At 58.5% G+C, this 16,592-nt stretch overlaps 1 protein-coding gene across 1 annotated transcript; it reads right to left on the bottom strand.

Moving 5' to 3' along the window:
- Nucleotides 1-114: 114 nt before the first annotated feature.
- On the bottom strand, nt 115-16,312 carry LLGL1 (lethal giant larvae homolog 1 (Drosophila)). Its single transcript, XM_012726342.1, has 22 exons — nt 16,261-16,312; nt 10,742-10,823; nt 10,525-10,655; nt 9,227-9,385; nt 8,991-9,153; nt 8,774-8,909; nt 8,420-8,474; nt 8,116-8,270; nt 7,819-8,042; nt 7,552-7,619; nt 6,370-6,523; nt 6,184-6,288; nt 5,335-5,627; nt 4,898-5,045; nt 4,524-4,677; nt 2,905-3,200; nt 2,159-2,423; nt 1,886-2,000; nt 1,573-1,679; nt 1,216-1,336; nt 1,053-1,132; nt 115-374 (listed from the first exon to the last, which is right to left on the bottom strand). The coding sequence occupies exons 2-21, from the start codon at nt 10,760-10,762 to the stop codon at nt 1,054-1,056; spliced, it is 2,949 nt and encodes a 982-aa protein (XP_012581796.1). The 5' UTR covers nt 10,763-10,823; nt 16,261-16,312; the 3' UTR covers nt 115-374; nt 1,053.
- Nucleotides 16,313-16,592: the final 280 nt, after the last annotated feature.

Here is a 16,592-nt window from a genome sequence, read left to right as displayed (position 1 = left end):
GCGTGCCACATGGGGGGGGGGTGCTGGCCTAGGAGCAAGTACCAAAATAGTTTTAGAAATGACTGTCCTGCCCAGCACAGGCGTTAGAAAAATACTCTCTGCAAAGGACGGGGGGACTATGAGGAACAGAGGGGCCCAGCTGGGGCCCAGCTGCCAGCCCCAGCCTTGAGTCGCCGAGTGCCTACGCAGGGGCCCAGCAGGCCCTTGAGGCTCTGCCTGGAGTCCAGACCCACCTCCTGGGGCTGCCCTGGGACCAGGGGTGCATAGGTCTCACTGGGACCCCCAGGGTAGCAGGTGTGGGTCTATATGAAGAGCCAGGGTCCTGCAGCCCAGCTTCGAGCAGAGCACGTAGTGGTCAGGCAGTTCTGGTGTTCCTGGTAGAGAAAGAAAACAAAAAGTTGGCAGAAAACAGCCCAAGTCTTCAGTCACCAATGCAGGGACAAGGGCTGTGCAGTGTCGGCCTGAGGGGGGCTTGCTAAGGCTTCGGGTGCTGACCACACCAATCCACTGAGGGCAAAGGGGATAGTGATGAACCCTGCAACAGCTGAAGAGAACTGGGGTGTCTGCCTGCTACAGGGTGAGGCTGTGTGTACAGGGGCACTAAATGGCAAACAGACTTGGCCAACTATGAGCCCCAGATCTGAGGCTGGAGCAATGCTGGTCAGTCTTGATCCAGCAGGCCCAGCCTTGTGTGCCTCAGTGATCTCATCTTTGACACAGCTGACCACAACCACCCCAAGCTGCTACCACTCTTCAGTGGTTTGGTCTAGTCTTGGTTCAAACACCACCCGTGATACCCAGGGGTGAACGGGCTGACCTGACCCTGTTTTCCTAACACCAAAGTCCAAGAATCCTATCTGTGTGGGCCCCTGGAGCCCGACTAAGACACCCTAGAAGGCCTCGGACATCAAAGAGCACCTCCATCATGGGGGCCTGCCAAGGTTTGAGGTGTGAGAACAGAGCAGGGACAGGGGTCCCCCTGAGTGCTACAAATTGTCGAGGGATAAGGACCAGGTGGATCCAGGCCCCTCCTTCCCCCCAATCTACAGCACCTCATTTAATCAGAATGGTGCAGGCTCGAGTATCATCTTCTACCAGGTTCCTCAGATTCCTCTCAGATTCCTCTGAAGATCTGGGGGGGGGGAAGGGCCGTGGTCAGAGCATTCCAGAGCTTCATGCCATCAGGCTGAAGGATGTGTAGCCCACCCGCCTCACCCCAGGAAATCCTTCACATCTTCCACTGTGACATCCCCTGTGGTATCCAGTGTGGTGTCAGCACTTGTGGCTGAGTCAATGGACATTGGTGAAAGGGAGGCCTCAGGTGGCTCTGCATTACCTGCAGGGGTACAGGGAGAGAGTGGTCAAGCCCCTACCAGAATGTCTGGACAACCTCTGCATCAGACCTGGGCACCCAGCCCCCAACCCAGAGGGACATGGCACCCACATGGAGACTCCCCACCCTGCCTCCCAGACCTCTTCCCAGGCTGCCAGCTGCTGCCTCCTTAAGGGTGTGCCCCATGTCTGAGCTGTGTGGCACCCTGCCACCCCTTTTTCACACCCAGTCCCCCTTACCATCTCCCTTGCTCTGGACAGGATCAGGACTTTCATCATGACTCGGTGGGGACAGGACAACACCTGGGGTCCCATTAGCGTGGCTCAGCTTGGGTGACCGTTGGAGCCTGCAGTGCAGAGATGGGACCATGAGGGGGCACCGCTGGCCGGCACCTAGGGCTCGAGAGCCAGGCTGCTACCCCCCTGCTCCCATGCACTGCACCTGAGTGGCTGACACCAGGCAGCGCCACCCCTGCTCCATGCAGTAACAGGGTGGGGACAAGACTGGCCTTGGTCGCAGGCCTCTGGGTCAGGGGTTGACCCATTTATGCACCTGGAACGAGCAGCATCGTGGGGCCAGCCAATGTCCAGAGTGCAGAGTGGTTCTGTGATGTTCCGGGCACTTAGGGAAAAGCGTTCGAACTCAGATGGGGAAATCAGATAAAAACCTGGGTGGGAAAGAAGAGGAGTGAAGCTCTGCAGCTGATCCCCCCAGGCGCACCCCAACAAGCCACAAGCCCTCCCACCCGGAACACCCTTTCTGCTGATCCTCCCTGGCAGTTCTCCTGGCCCACATGGCCCTGGGCCCTGGGCAGCTTCGCCTCACCCTGGCCATGGCGTGTGAAGACACAAGAGGCGATGCCGCTGATGTCCTCCTTGCGGATACAGGCATAGTGCACCTGGGGCCGCAGGCCGGGCACCGAGAAGACATGCACGTCACCCAGGTTGGTGAGGCAGGCCAGGCAGGTCTCAGTGTAGTCCTCACAGGTCGCACTGGCAAACGTGGCCAGGGCCACCTTCCGCACACGACAGCCCTCGTGGGCTGTGAGCTTGAACTTGGTCTTGGCGCTCACTTTGGGCAGTGTGAACACCTGGCAGTGAGAAGGCAGCAAGTGAGCAGAGCTGACCCTCTGCAGAGCCCTGGGGCCCTCCCTCCTGGCTGCCAGGACCCATCCCCAGCCCTACCGCAAGCCCAGCCTGCACCTAGGTAGGCTGACACCCTTGGTCACCTCCCACCCTGAGCTACCATTCTGCCTTCACATTGTTCCCAGAAACCTCCCAGAACCTCCCTTCTGTGACAAAACCAGGAGTTGTAGGATTCAGATGGCTGGTGTCTCCCCAACCCCCCCACCAAGTTCCTTCCAGACACAGTCCCAGGACTTGGACAGAGGCTATTGGAGGAACTGGAGGTGAAAGGGTCCTACAGGACTTCAAGGGGCAAAAAGGGCATCTCTGCTGGCCAGAGAACCACAGGGAATCTCAGAGGATGCGGGCGAAGGCAGGCTAGGGGCTCAAGAGGGCCCAGGAGTAGCTATGAGAGGGGAGCCGTGAGGGCGTCTCCAGGCAGCGTACCTTGAACTGCTCCTCAGAGGCGATGAGCACGGCATGGCCACCCTGCATGTCGGGCGCTTGTGCCAGGTCCCGTGAGGCCTCATAGGGCTCAGGCAGTGGGCGGCCGCGCCCGTCCAACACAGCAATGGCCACCACAGGCGCACGATGCATCAGCTGCACCTCCTTGCCCAGCACGGCCTCCACTGCCCGCTCAGGTCGCTTCTCATTGCCCGCCGCTGCCGCAGGCACCTCCAGCGCATAGGCGAACACAGAGCCAGAGTTGGTGCCTGCCCACATGGTGGGCCCGTGGTGGGCCGCTGAGGAGCAACGGGTTGGTGAGGGAGGGCATCTTCCTGAGGCCCTGGGACCCAGGACTGTGTTCTCCTCATGCCTCCCTGACCTCAGCCAGCCTCGGCACCACCTCTATGCTGCTGACAGATGCAGCCCTCCCTGGGGAGCAGGAACTGCCTCTTGGGCACCTCCACAGGGACACCAACAGCAACCAGACTGGACCCTGATCTCCCTGACTCTCGCACACCACACCCTTAGCCCCCAACTCAGTGATGCAGCCCCCAACTCCCATCTGCCCCCTCCCCGGGGCCTTCTCATCACTAGTCCTGTCAACAGACTCAGAATCAGGGTTGTGGCCCAGGTGTGACCTTTTACTCCCCCCATTTCACCCACTTGCCTCAGTGGGGTCCCAGGCCTGAGCTAGGCTTGGATGCTGTGTAATACCTTCGCAGTGTGAACTGAAGCTCCAGGGAAGGTTCTTTAGTGAAGAACCAGAGCTAAAAATGCAGGAACATGGGCGGCTCCAGAGGAAAGCTGTGTGCACCTTGAGGAATGATGACCTCAAGCAACAAGCATGGGAGAGCCACGTCCCAGTGAGAAGTTAGCAAGTGACTCAAACCTGGCCCTGGGCACCACATCCCTGACTACTAGGAGCCTAGGCCCGGCAGCCTTCTCATGGGGACAGGGGGACAAGGTGAAGTCCCCCGGGGCACATCCAAACAGATCCACTGGGTAAAGAACCCTCAACAGATCAGTAACACCAGAAGTGGGGGCTCCTCCAGACTCGGCCTGAAAGACACGCAGTGGGGCACCGCAGGCTGACCCAGCACTAGCCACCGAGAGGCAAATGTGAGCCAAAGCCCTGGGTCGGCATCCACTCCACAGGCTGCGGCATGGGCCGTGGCTGCAGATCACCTGCTAGCCGCCCGCACACGGACGTACTCGAGCAGGTGACTCACTCACTCTTTTTGTAGGTGGCTGAAATTCTCCATTGTACAAATTAAAACCAACAAGTAAACCCAGCCACATCACTTCTGTGCAGGTCCCTCCTGAGGCCCGCGCCTGCTGGAGCCCTCTTCCTGCACTCAGACACCGCTGCTCAGGGCCTTGGCCAGCCCCGCACGCCTGCTCTCCAGCTCTTGGCTCCCTCCTGTCAGTTCAGGCCTCAGAGGCCAACCCGGCTCGCTCACCCACTCACCATCGGAAATTCCCAGAGGATGTTTGGGTAGCCAGGACACAGTGTACACTCACACTCAAACCTCACTGAAGCCAGCACACCCATCCCTCCCCCACCTCTGCCCATTCCTAGAGGGCCAACTAAACCCCACCTCCCAGCCGCTGTCCCTCACCATCTCGAAGGAAAGTGTCAGCGAAGTACAGGCAGCGCACGACCCCAGAGAGGGAGTCGTCGGCCGAGCGGGGTTCTATGCGGCGCTGCACAGGGGTCATCTCCACATCGTGGGGGCAAACCTGCTCTGCCAGATGTGCGTTGGCCTCCTGTAACTGGAGGGGCGTTGGGCTCAGGAACCCCACCTCCCCTGTACCCTACTGCTCCCACAGCCTGGTACCTAACATTCCACACCCTCCCCATTGTGGGAGCCCAGGCTGCTGAGGGGTGAACGAAGAGGAGCAGACACCAGGCTCCAGGCCAGGATCTGAGTCCCACTTGGTTCCCCAGCAAAGCCTGAAGAGGTGGGCCCCAGGCAGCCTGGCCCCAGCTCACCTTGCTATTGGCATGAGGAGTCCGCTTCTTGCCCGAGACCCGGCTCTTGCGAATGCGCCGGAAAGACTGGCGCAGTGACTTTTTGAGTGACTTCACCCGGGAGAGAGGCCCCTCCATGGCTAGGGAGTCATTGGGGTGAAGGGTGCATCTGGAAGAAGGCAGGTGCCAGTCTGACTGTGGGGGGCCTTCTGGGGCAGCCACCGCACTCCAGATGGCCACAGGACAGGGGCCAGTCTTCTGACACTGCCCCGGGAACCCTGCAGCAGCTAACTTAGAACTTGACAAGCAGCACTTCACTTAAGACAAAGCTGCCAGAGGCAACAGCGTTGCCCTCACCATCAAAGTTCAGAAGGGGTGACAGCGAGGTCCCACAGGAGCAGGGGGCTAGGCAGAGGTACAGACCCACCTCTCCAGGCTCCAGAACACCCCTTACACACCTGGCCAGAACAGGGCTCTTGCGCTGGTAGTCGAAGAGGCCAAAGCCATGACTGGTGCCAAAGGCTACGAGGCTCCACTCAGCGTGGAGCGTGATGGCTGTGACGGCGGCTGGCGGAAGGCATTGAACCAACACACGGGGCTGGAAGCCGGCAGGCCAGGGCAGCGGCCCCGTGCGTGGGCTCAGTCGCTCGTGGCCCTTCCAGGTGAAACCCTCGCGGTCCTGGAGGAGGTCCACACTGGCCATGCTGACCGCCTGCTCCGATGGCACATCGCTTAGCTCGAGCACCAGCACCTGAGCCCACAGAAGGGCAGGGGGTCAGCAAAGGAATGGGGCCTACCTCAACCTGCAAAGGTACAATCAGGGCGGTCCCGGCGTTGCCCACAGTTCATCCAGTGAGTAAGCACTTACTGAATGCCAACTGTGTACCAGGGTCCTGAAGGTTGAGGAACACAGTGGTGACAGTCCTCCAAGAGTGAAGTGCCCGCCTTCACAAGCCTGTCTCCCATTTAGTGACTAGCACAGATCGAGCACCTTCTGTATACTTGAATGCTAGGGCATGGAGGTGACCAAGACCCCACTGGTCGCTGCCCTCCCAGGACTCATCTAACACAAATATTCCACTGTGTCAACTTCCCAGGGTTTCCTAGAGACAGACTTCCTTGAGACTGTCTGGACTCAAAACCCCCAGACAGATCCCCAACTCCTTGCCTGGCCTTACCCCCCCTATCCCCATGGAGTCCCATTCCCGTCTGAGCTTTTGCCCACACTCATCCTTCTACCACTGTACCAGACCCTCCAGTGCAGAAAGCCCTCTAAGCCCCCAAGCCTTGAGACACCTCAGCCCTACCTGGCCTGCAGTGCCAGCCACCACCATGTGGGCTGTGTACTTGCAGAGAGCCACCTTCTGCACACCAAGCCGGGGGTCATCACTGTAGGGGTCAAAGCAGCCAACCTGGGGGTGGGATGAAGTGATGACACAAGCAAGGCAGGCTCTGTGGGGCTGGGGAGGGGCCCGCTTAGGGGAGGAGCCCACCTTGCGGAAGGGTGGCCAGTCATCCTCAGCGGCCTGGGCCAGGCTGTCAGCATGCTCACAGTCCGTCTGGAAGAGTCCAGCTGTGCTCAGCTTGTAGAGTGGCCGCAGTGCCACACCAGAGGCATCCCAGAACCTCACAGTGCCATCCTCATGGCTGCAGGAAAGGTGATGTTAGACACCCCATGACCCTGCATACACCCCCCCGCCCCCCAATCCAGTCGTTCAGAGACCACTCACAGGGCACCTACCGCACATGACCAACACCCTAGTGCACACAGCAGGACAGCAACACCCAACACCTACTGTACCACATGCACCTGGCCCTTCAGACAGGGTGAGATGGTAGTGGGGTAACACAGGGAACAGAGGATCAATCACGGGTTATGCTACTACTGGAGTATCCAGAAAAGATGGCGAGTTAGCCAGTCGCAGAGTAGAGGGATCAGTTAGGGTAGAGGTGGCTATGCAGGCAGAGTAGCATGGAGGAGGCCAGGAAGCAGCAGGGAGGGGACATGAAAGGGAAAAAAAGTCAAATCTGGGGTGCAGCCATGAGACACAGACCCCAAACTGAGGAACCCTAGAGAGTGGTAGGAACCCAGAGTCAAGGTGTGAGAAGATGCGTGAGTCTGAGGCTGGCTGGGACATTTCTAATGGCGCTTTAAGCCACAATTAATTCTCAGGCAGAGGATGAAACGCTGGAGTCAAGGCCCAAGGGTCCTAGTACATGCAGACAGTAGGGCAGGGCAGGAAGTTGGGGCCTGAGTCACCGGGCACGTCAGCACCCGCCAGGCCCAGGCCAGGCTCTCTAGCACCTGCCCTGGGCAGCTCCGCGTGGGCTAGCCCAGATTTTCCGGTCCCAGGGCAGGCTGGGTAGGTGGAGCTCAGTTGCAGGCCAAAAGGCAGGGCAGGGCAGGGCCTCGCACCAGGGTCTAGAGGCTTCATCCCAATCCACACTGCAGGAGGGGGCAACCTGATCCCACCAGGGGCCACGCCTGAGTTACTGGGCAGGTCAGCACCTGTGAGGCCCAAAATCCAAGATAGGCTCTTCCAAGCCTGTTTGGGTCACATCAGGCCCTGCTCCCCCCCCCACACAGCTACACACACGTACACACATACACACTCACATACACACTCTCTCTCTCATCACAACTGTGCCTGCCTATGGGACACACGTCTGCCTACCCAGTCAGCAGCAGCCCTCGCTGTGATGGCTCCTGGGCCAGGTTTCGACCCCCAGTGATGGGCCAGCTCTGGGAAAAAGGCAGAGATACAAGTGATCGAGCAGGACAAATATCTTCTCCCTCTCACCCTGGGCATGGCACTCTAAGGCCATCTGCCTGAGTCCCTCTTGCCACAGTCCTACCTCAGGCCTGGGCCTGTGCAGCGCCTTCTACCAGGAACACCCTCCCTCCTCAAGACCCGGCCCACGGGGAACCTCTGGGCACACACCAAGGCGCTAGAGGCAGGCTGCGGACTCTGCTGCTCGCCCGCGCTCAGAATGCGGGCCCACAGCTTGGCAGGGACACTGGCGACGTGGGCTGAGCAGGTGATAGCGGACGAGTGCAGAGGGGCCAGGTAGGGAGCAGGTATGGCCGGCCAGCCAGGCGTCTGCAGATCTAGCACCACCAATTCCTCTTCAAGCAGCACAGCCAGGGCCTGGGGCTCGTCGAATTCTGCAGGTCAAAGAAGGGATGAGTGCAGCCACGGGTGGCACAGGGCACGGAGCAGGGAGGGTAGGGCACACACCGTCCTCGGGCCGTGCGCTGTGCACTGTGAAGAAGTCGATGATGCGGGAGGTGAAGTCCAGCGTCACCAGAGTCTCGGCCCGGAGCACACTCACACAGTGGCGGTCGCCATAGCTGGCACGTGGCATGCCACCACTGAAGATGATAAAGTGGCTCCTGTGTCGGGGTGAAGAAGCCACATGAGCCACAAGGGCTGGGAGCAAAAACACCCTATCCAGGGAGTATCACAAGATACCCCTATAGCCCCAGAGTACCCCCTTCCACCCTCTTCCCCAGAAGCAGACCCTGACCCAGCTCCCCCTTACCCGGATTCACAGTTTCGCCACAGAATCTTGTTGATGGCTTTACAGGGGAAAGGGCCTAGAGAGGCGAGACAGTGTTAAACCCACTTGCCGGAACCAGGAGAGCCCCAAGTGCCATTCTCATGTTCACCCTGTCCTGCCTCCATCATGAACCCCCTTGCAGCTGCAAGGGGAGGACCACAGCCCCAGCACGGCCCTGGGAGCCTCACCTTCTTGGATTTGACCTGGCACTGTCATCTTCCACAAGCCCTCCTGGATACCCCCACCAAGGGCAGGCAGCCCCAGCACCCACGCTTGGTCATCCACCTACCCCTCACTCAGGTAGTGGGGGCTGCCCTGGGCCTCCCCTGCACTCACCATAGGGAGTGGTGGCTACCGTGGGCTGCGATACTGGGGAGCTGCCAGTGTCTACAGGCCAGACGGCATAGCTACCGTCACTGTGTGAGCTGACCAGCGTGCTACCGCTGCGCTCCCAGCACACGCTCTCCAGCTGCTGCAGGGGGAGGGGAGACAGGCATAAGCAAGGCAGCTGTGAGAAGAGGGACCTGCGCCAGGCACTGGCCCACCCACATACCTGGTTGCCCAGGAAGACTTGGTCCACACACTGCGTGACCTGGTTCCAGATAACTAGCAGGCCCCGGCTGTAGCCGATGAGGATCTTGGTGGGGTCCCGTAGGTGTCCCTGGAGTGACTCCACGGGGCCCAGCGCCTTCCCACACCGGTAGTCATCTGGCACACTGCAGAGTTGAGGTAAGCTGGAGGAGGCTGCCCGGGCACAGAGCTAGTGCCGGGAAGCTTGCCTGCTCTCACCTTCGCAGCACCTCCTCTGGGCCAAGGGTCTGCCCCTCCAGCAGCGTCAAGTTGGCAACATCCAGGAAGCAGACACTGCCTCCCTCGGTGCCCAGGGCTGCAGTATCACCAGCAGCCAACAGCAGGACCACCGTGACTCGGGCAAGGCTGGGTGGGCCACTGCAGGAGAACAGGGGAGGCAGGTAGGGTGTGAGCCCATCTACCCGCCGGGAAGGGTATGGAGGAGCTTGGGCTGTCTATCAGCTCATTACAGCCCCTCTGTACTTGCTGGGGCCTAATTATCGAGTGGGCTGGTGTGAGGGAAAGGTGACAGTGGTGGCTGTGGGCATCACAATTAGCTAGTTCAATTATTCATCAGGATGTCGACAGGGAGATGATAAAAATAGTTTGCCAAGGTCTTGGAGATGGGCTCCTGAACTCCTCCCACCAACCACGTGGGAGGCAGAACCAGGCCACCTGAGTGAGCCAGGGCCCTGGGCTCCAGGACACACTCAGGAGACGCCACCAGCTGACAGATTTTCTTGACTTGACAGGAGAGTCCCAGGTTACTCCTGCCCCGTGCAAAGGCTTGGAGACACCAGAAATTAGCTCTGGGTCAGAGCTGGAAGTACGGGGTATCATCCAGACCCTGCAGGAGCAGGACAGGCCTCTCCTAGAGCCTGGAAGGCATGCTATGGCATGAAGGACTCCCCCGCTTGGCCATTTCAGCACTGGCTGGCAGGGCCAGGAGAGTTCCCTTATGCTTTCACCTAGAATTTCAGGCCCTCCCTTCCCCCTCCCCCCGTGGCTCCCTGGGATATCCTGCTCTTTGCCCCCAAACCTCCCCCTCTACACAGGCACACCACAGAATGTCATCCTTCGCCTATTCAAAGGAGCCAGGGGACCTTGCTTATGTCAGCTCAGCTGAGACCTGCCCCACAGCTCAGATACTCCCGCCACTGGGAGGAGCACAGTGCAATGCAGCAGGTAAGGATACTGGGACATAACACATCTCCCCTTCCAGTGTGTCCTAGAAGCGCAACTGTTAGAAGGCCTAAAGTACAGAACATGGACCTCACCTATCTCAGAACCAGTTAGAACCTCCCATCCAACACCACCAAGTCCATGTAGTACACCTCAAATGGGCCAAACACTGCCTTCTAGGACCCAGGCCCACCTCAATAGGCCCACCACGTTGAATGCCAGCCCCTGGGGCAGCTTCTGTCCCCACTGTGACTTTACAAGGATTTTCTGTACCCACAGCCATGACAAGGCTCCCCTATGATGGGATGGGCAGGGGCGCATTGGTCCTCCAGTACCTGGCTCCATCAAAACCTGGCCGGCTAGGCAGCTGAAAACTATGCACTTCCTCCAGGTGGGCACAGCCATTGTGGTGGACGATCTCCCAGAGATGGAGGCTGCTGTCGTCCAGCAGGGTCATGAGACGGCCCTAGTAGGTGAGCAGAGACCAAGACTGGGCTGGCCTGAGGGTGGCATAGGAACCATGGGGGCCAGCCAGTGAGGGTAGAGGCTCACCTGCCCAGGCAGGAAGTGCATTTGGGTGACAGTGGCTGTGTCTCGATGCAAGCCTGTGAACTCCACACCAGGGGCACCGTAGCTGAGGGCAGTAAGTCAAGGGCAGAAACAAGCAGGCAGGGCTGGGAGAACCACAGCATAGGAGATACCCAAGTTTCTTCCTTCCCCAGGCCCACTCAGATGGGCCCCAGTTGGTTCTGCCTTTCCTGAAGCCCTCCACAGGCCAGGTGATGGGCTGTCTAGCTGAAAAAGCACCACCTGTGGGGCCTCCCTGGTGACAAAACGGATTAAAGCACAGCACTATGAAGCAATCCTCAGCCACTGCAGCACGAATTCGATCCCCAGCAAGAGACCCACATGGCGTGGCGGACCTCTCCTGACCTGCCCGCTGCTCCCCTCAGCAGTGTATTTCAGTTGATCCGCCTGGTGTGCTCCCACTCAGTCTCTGGTGAATCCTCTCACCCCCTGCACCCCTAGTTCTTTGTATGCATAAATAAATCTTAAAAAAAAAAAAAAAGACACCATCCTGGATCTCAAGGTATCCCCAAGTGCAGGCTCCATGCAGCTCCTACAAGTCAAATGCTGTTGCATGACTTTCACCTCCTCATCTGTAAAATGGGCTGACTCTCCACTACCACCCTGCAGGGCTGATGCAGAGCAAACAAGAATAAAAGCACACCAAAACATTTGGTCCACACCTGGCACACAGCTGGGGTATGTGCCACACATCTGTGTGTGTCCATGGGCCTGGGAGTCGGGCCCACAGGGTGGGATCACACAAGCCAGATATGGCAGCCCAGTTCAGGCAGGGAAGCTGGGAGCACAGAGAAGTCCAGACTGCCTCTTCACACAGCTCCAGGCCAAACTCTGTGAACAAGGAAAGCAACCTCCCTCAGGGCAGCCAGTCAGCATCTGAAGGAAAGGTCCTAACAGGTCCATTTTACAGATGAGCACACAAAGATCTGGAGAGGTTGGGTGACTGGCTTCAAGCACTCAGCATCAGTACCTAAGTCCCAGCAACTCCAGACAGTAGACTGGTCAGGCCTGAGGGGCCTCAAGAAGGGCTGGGGAGGGGGTCATCAAGTTGCCCAGCGACAATGCCTGTTGCCTGGAGCTGGAGTTGGGATTCCCTGCAGGAGCCCTGGAGAACACAGAAGCGGGACAAAAGGGGCAGGAGTGGCTCAGCAGGAACCAGGGTCGCCAAGGAGACACAGTCAGCCCTGAGGGGGAGGGGCAGCCTCTGTAGGCAGAGCTGTCCTCTCCAGCCTCAGTTTCCCAGCCCAGTATTCTGGGGGAAGGCAGGAGAGAAAGAGGGCTCAGGCCTTGTCTTCAAGCTGTCTCTTGCCAGTACTTCAGTGAACATGATGAGCCAGTGCACAAGACGACGCGAATACCAGGGAGACAGCTCAGTGGTTAACACATGCAGAGCATGAGGCGCTTCTGCGGGTCACCAACTGCTGCGACAGGGAGAGAGGTACTGCAGAGACACGACATATGGTGGGGTAGGCGAGCCCCTACATGGAGCAGGAGCAACAGGCCAGGAGGGTGGTGCCCACCGGAGCAAGTGCGACTGGGGTAGAAGGGCCCAGGACCCTCGCCACCCAATCCCCTGCCCTGTGGGGGCCTCAGGGGCCCGGGGACAGCCGCAGCCACACTGCAGAGCAAAAACCATAGGCCCACATGTCCACTCTTGCCTGGTCAGTGGCATCAGCCCCAGCATGGGAGACCCCTTTTCACTTCTCTCTTTCCAAGCACTGATTCATTTTCCACTAACTGAAGAGGATACTGAAACTCAAGGCCCCTGTACTAAACAGCTGCCACCCAGTCCCTGAACCTCAGTTTCCCCGCCTGTGGGGTTTCACCACAAGCAGTGGGGGTAGAATTCTCCAGCAGGAAAGGAGGCATTCAGCTACATGCCTGCCCCCACCCCACCCCCAGCCTGAGCCTGCAGGGAAAATGCCCGCTTTGTGCAGCTCATACGGCCTATTGTGCAGCCACCAGCATCCAGGTGGGGGCCGTGCTGTGCTCACCACGCTGAGCCTGGCACAGCCCCCCACCTCTCCCCTAAACGCCCGTGTCTTCACATATGCACACGTGTGTGCGCCCAGTCACCAGGCCAAGGCCCTCTGTGTGTCCCAAGCCCACTCACTACCCTTGGCGGGTACTGAGCACAGCCCAGCCCCCTGGCCTGGCCTCCTCAGTCACAGTTGCTGGGACGATCCAGGGTCGCCTAGGTAACTGGCTTGTTGAAATGCATCAAGAGACAGCTGTGGTCAGTGCAAGCTGAAGCCCTCCCCCCCCCACCATTATCTCTGTGAGGAGGCATCTGGGGCAGAAGCTGAGCCAACCCCCACTAGGATACTGGCACCTACAAAGGCTTCCAAGGTTGGGCCCTGCCCAAGGAGTCCAGCACAGAGGAGTTGCATGCAAGTTGTTCTGATAGGCCCTGGAGGCCACAGCCACAAAGGATACATCTTGACGGCCCCAGACCTGGTGCCAATGGCCATGATTCGAAGCTCAGGGTCAAAGGCCAGGGCGCTGGGCTGGTTGGGGAAGCCATGCTCCACAGTCTGCAGGGAAAGGGAAGGCACTCGAACAGGCAGCTCTAGCCGTGCTGAGAACTGCTTCACTGCAGCTTCGGCTTCTGCTGCTCCTGCACAGCAGGGCTGGAGCAGGAGGGAGCTGAGGGTGATTCTGTACTCTGCGTCAGAGTCCTCCACTGTGAAATGGACACTCAAACCTCTGCTGTCGTGCAAGGGCCTGAGCCCCTGGGGCCCACAGTTGGTAGCCTTCCCTGGCCGATCCCTCCCTCCCTCAACACCGGTGCTCGCCCCACTGTACTCAGGGCTCCAGGATCAAACAGGGAGAATAAGGCTTGATGAGGTGCAGGCCCTGAAGTGACCCCACCTGCTTCACGGGAACATCGATACCCTATTCCTAGCACAGGCTAAAGCTCGGCGAGTCATCAAGCTGTCCAGGGTCCCTTGTGAAATCCATGGCACTTCCCAAACACAGGCCCTGTATGGATGGCAGAGGCCTACACCCAACCAGGCAGAGGCTCTTGATCCTCCCATCACATTGTGCAGCCCCTACCCAGCAATAGGGTGTTTCTGGCCCAGTCCCTGAAGGTACCATTCACCTCTCAGATTTGGGTTCTCCACTTGGAAGTTGGACAACATGATTTCCACCCCATCTGTGACAGGCTGGTACCATGGGAGCGTGTGGGCAGGGGATGTCAATGGAGCAGCTCCCACTGGGTCCTCTGTTCCTGGCAGGGCCAGTCCTAGCGCAGAGCGCTGCCTATCCTCCACATGCTTTTACTCCTTCCTGCCACCTGCCTTGTACTTTCTCCCTTTGCCCACCCACCTAAGGATCAGCCCTCAAGGCCTGACTGGGAGATCCTCCCTGGGGAACCTGCACCCCTGTCCTCAACACTAATGTGGGTCACTGTGTGGTGGATACCAGTGCTTGCTACCAGCCTCAGGAGGAGACACTATCTATAAAGAAACCAGGTCCCCAAGACTGACACCCAACCTCCTTCCTACCTCAGCTCACCCAGGCAGGGACTGAGTCACCTGGACAGCTGGCTTGGCACCCAGTTGTGGCTAGTCACAGCAATCTGCAAGCCTCAGTTTCCCATTTGGGCATTGGAGGCAGTGAGTCCACCTGAGGATAAAGTTGCCTATTTGGCCAGGGTTGGAGGTAGCTTCCCTTTCCCACCAGCATTGCAATCCCCACGCTGGACCTGACCATGTCCGGCCAGTTCCTCCTCTTCTCAGGGCCCTTCCAGCTAACTCAGAGTCAAAGCCCAGTCCTTACCATCTAGGCTTCTCCCCTACTCTCCCTTTGGCGCACTTGACTCCAGTGGCCTGTTCTTCGATTTACTAGAGGCCTCAGGGCCTTTGCATCTCTTATCCCTCAACTCCCCATAGCAGGCTTCATCCTTTCACTAGGATCTTAGCTCAGTAAGCTCCTCAAAAAACTTCATTATCCACCCCAAACCCCCAGATGTAGCAACCACACATCCCCACACTTCCTTATCCTACTTTACCTTTTGCACTGGCCACTATCCAAACTACAGCACATTTTACTCTTAGGCTTTGACTTTTCACGGTCTCTTCCACTAGTAAAGCTCCTTAGTAAAGAATTAACTGTCCCCTTTGGTCAGTGCAGAGTCCCCAACACCTAGAAGGAGAACTCACACAAAGGAGGAGCTTTGTATTTGTAAACTTCACATACAGTGGATATCCCACAGGCAATGTATAGTCAGGGCTGGGACATGCACACAAGACTGAGTCCAAAGTCTTTGTTCACCCCTGATAGGCCACCCCACCCCACCCCAAACTCAAAAATCTGGGGCCTTCCCTAGTGAGCACCTACTATTCTCTCCACTGACCAAGGCCATCCCCTACCCACTACTGCTGCCCGCTTAGAAAAGGGTCTCATCTTCCTTAGCCGAGAGTTCTTCTGCCAACCCAAGGCCAGTCAGGGAGGCTCTCCCCATCATCTCTCTCAGGCCCCATTTCACACACCAACTCACTGGCTGAGGAGTCACCTTACCACCCCCACCTTTATTCCCCTCTCACCTCCCGGGGATTCCCCCTCATAACCATCCCAACACAGGAAGGGGCCATCTGGGTGCTTCTCAGGTATAGTCTCCACTCTGGGTCCTTGGCAGGTTCTTGACCACTACTATGAGGGTTCAAGCAGCCATCCTAACCCCGCAATCAAAAACCCTACCTGCCCCAAGAAACATCCTGGTGTCTCAGCCACTCCAGGTTCAGTGGACCCAGAGCTATCTCCTGCACAGATCTCCTCTTGGATTATGGCAAATCCTCCAAAAACCCCTGCCCTTCAAAGCTGAAGTGAAATCTTACCAAGAAAGGGCCACTGGGGCAGAGTCCCAGCTCACTCTGTGACTTGGGAAAGTTGTCATCCCTTTGCAAACTTCAATTTTCTCACCTCTATGACGGGGATAACTCTAATCCCGAAGAGCAGTGAGGGATTGTGTTGTCAGAAGGCCTTAAGGTCCAACTGAGACCAGAACCTGTCACAGAGAAGTCTGTGACTTCTTGCTGCCAACCACAAGTGCATGTGGAGCTGGGGTTGAGGCAGCCCCTTTCCCTATTTGCCCTACCCAGAGGAAGAAAGGAAGGAGCAGCCCTTACCCCCATTCTAGCTGGGCTCAACAGGGTAAGTTGGCTGGCCCGTGACACCAGGAGTCCAAGCCCACAGCAGGGAGGAAAGAGGTCCCATTTCACAGCAAGGGCACTGAGGCCCCAAGATCTGAAGTGCAGCTGGGTGGGTACACAGCTAGGCTTGGCCCCTGAAGCCCCCAGGAAGGAAGGGCGGGGCAGGGTAACGCAGAGCCTAGGGAGGTGGGGGAAGGGAGCACAGGAAGGGATTTCCTAGCCCTCCCCCCAACATCTGTCTCCACTCCTCACCCCACCCTGGGTGCAAAAGCAAAACAAACAGGGCCCTGTCCGAAGGGGCTCGCATGGGACACCAAAGAAAGATACAGCAACAGAGTGTGAGGCAGAGTGAGAGTCCCAGAGACCCCCCGGAGACATACTGAGGCAGAGCCCCGCAGGACAAAAAGTGAGGCTGAGACGAAGGGGCAGAGGCGCAGTGGGGCGGAGGGGAGACACCGGGGCAAAGGCAGAGACACCCCTCCCGGGATGCCGCCAAGACCTAAGAGAGGGAGGGAGGCAGAGAGAGGCAGGGGCCCTGGGAACTGCAGAGACGCGCAGAGACTGGGAGACCCAGAGACCCAGTGAGTGCGAGACCTGCACAGATCGGGCCGGCGCGGCCCACAGACTCCCGGAGAGGCAGACGCGGAAAGTCAGCGAGA

The sequence above is a fragment of the Condylura cristata genome, unplaced genomic scaffold (genome assembly GCF_000260355.1).
Source record: "Condylura cristata isolate star-nosed mole 26May11 unplaced genomic scaffold, ConCri1.0 scaffold00017, whole genome shotgun sequence".
In the NCBI taxonomy this organism is placed as follows: domain Eukaryota; kingdom Metazoa; phylum Chordata; class Mammalia; order Eulipotyphla; family Talpidae; genus Condylura; species Condylura cristata.
This window is presented reverse-complemented; position numbering and strand designations above follow the sequence as displayed.

Excerpts from the sequence above, each read along its gene's own strand:
- LLGL1 (XM_012726342.1), bottom strand. The coding sequence starts at position 10,762 with ATGCACTTCCTGCCTGGGCAG. Across the intron at positions 8,475-8,773 it reads GGTAGCCACCACTCCCTATG|GCCCTTTCCCCTGTAAAGCC; the intron begins GTGAGTGCAGGG and ends TCGCCTCTCTAG. Across the intron at positions 5,628-6,183 it reads TGGCTGGCACTGCAGGCCAG|GTGCTGGTGCTCGAGCTAAG; the intron begins GTAGGGCTGAGG and ends CTGTGGGCTCAG.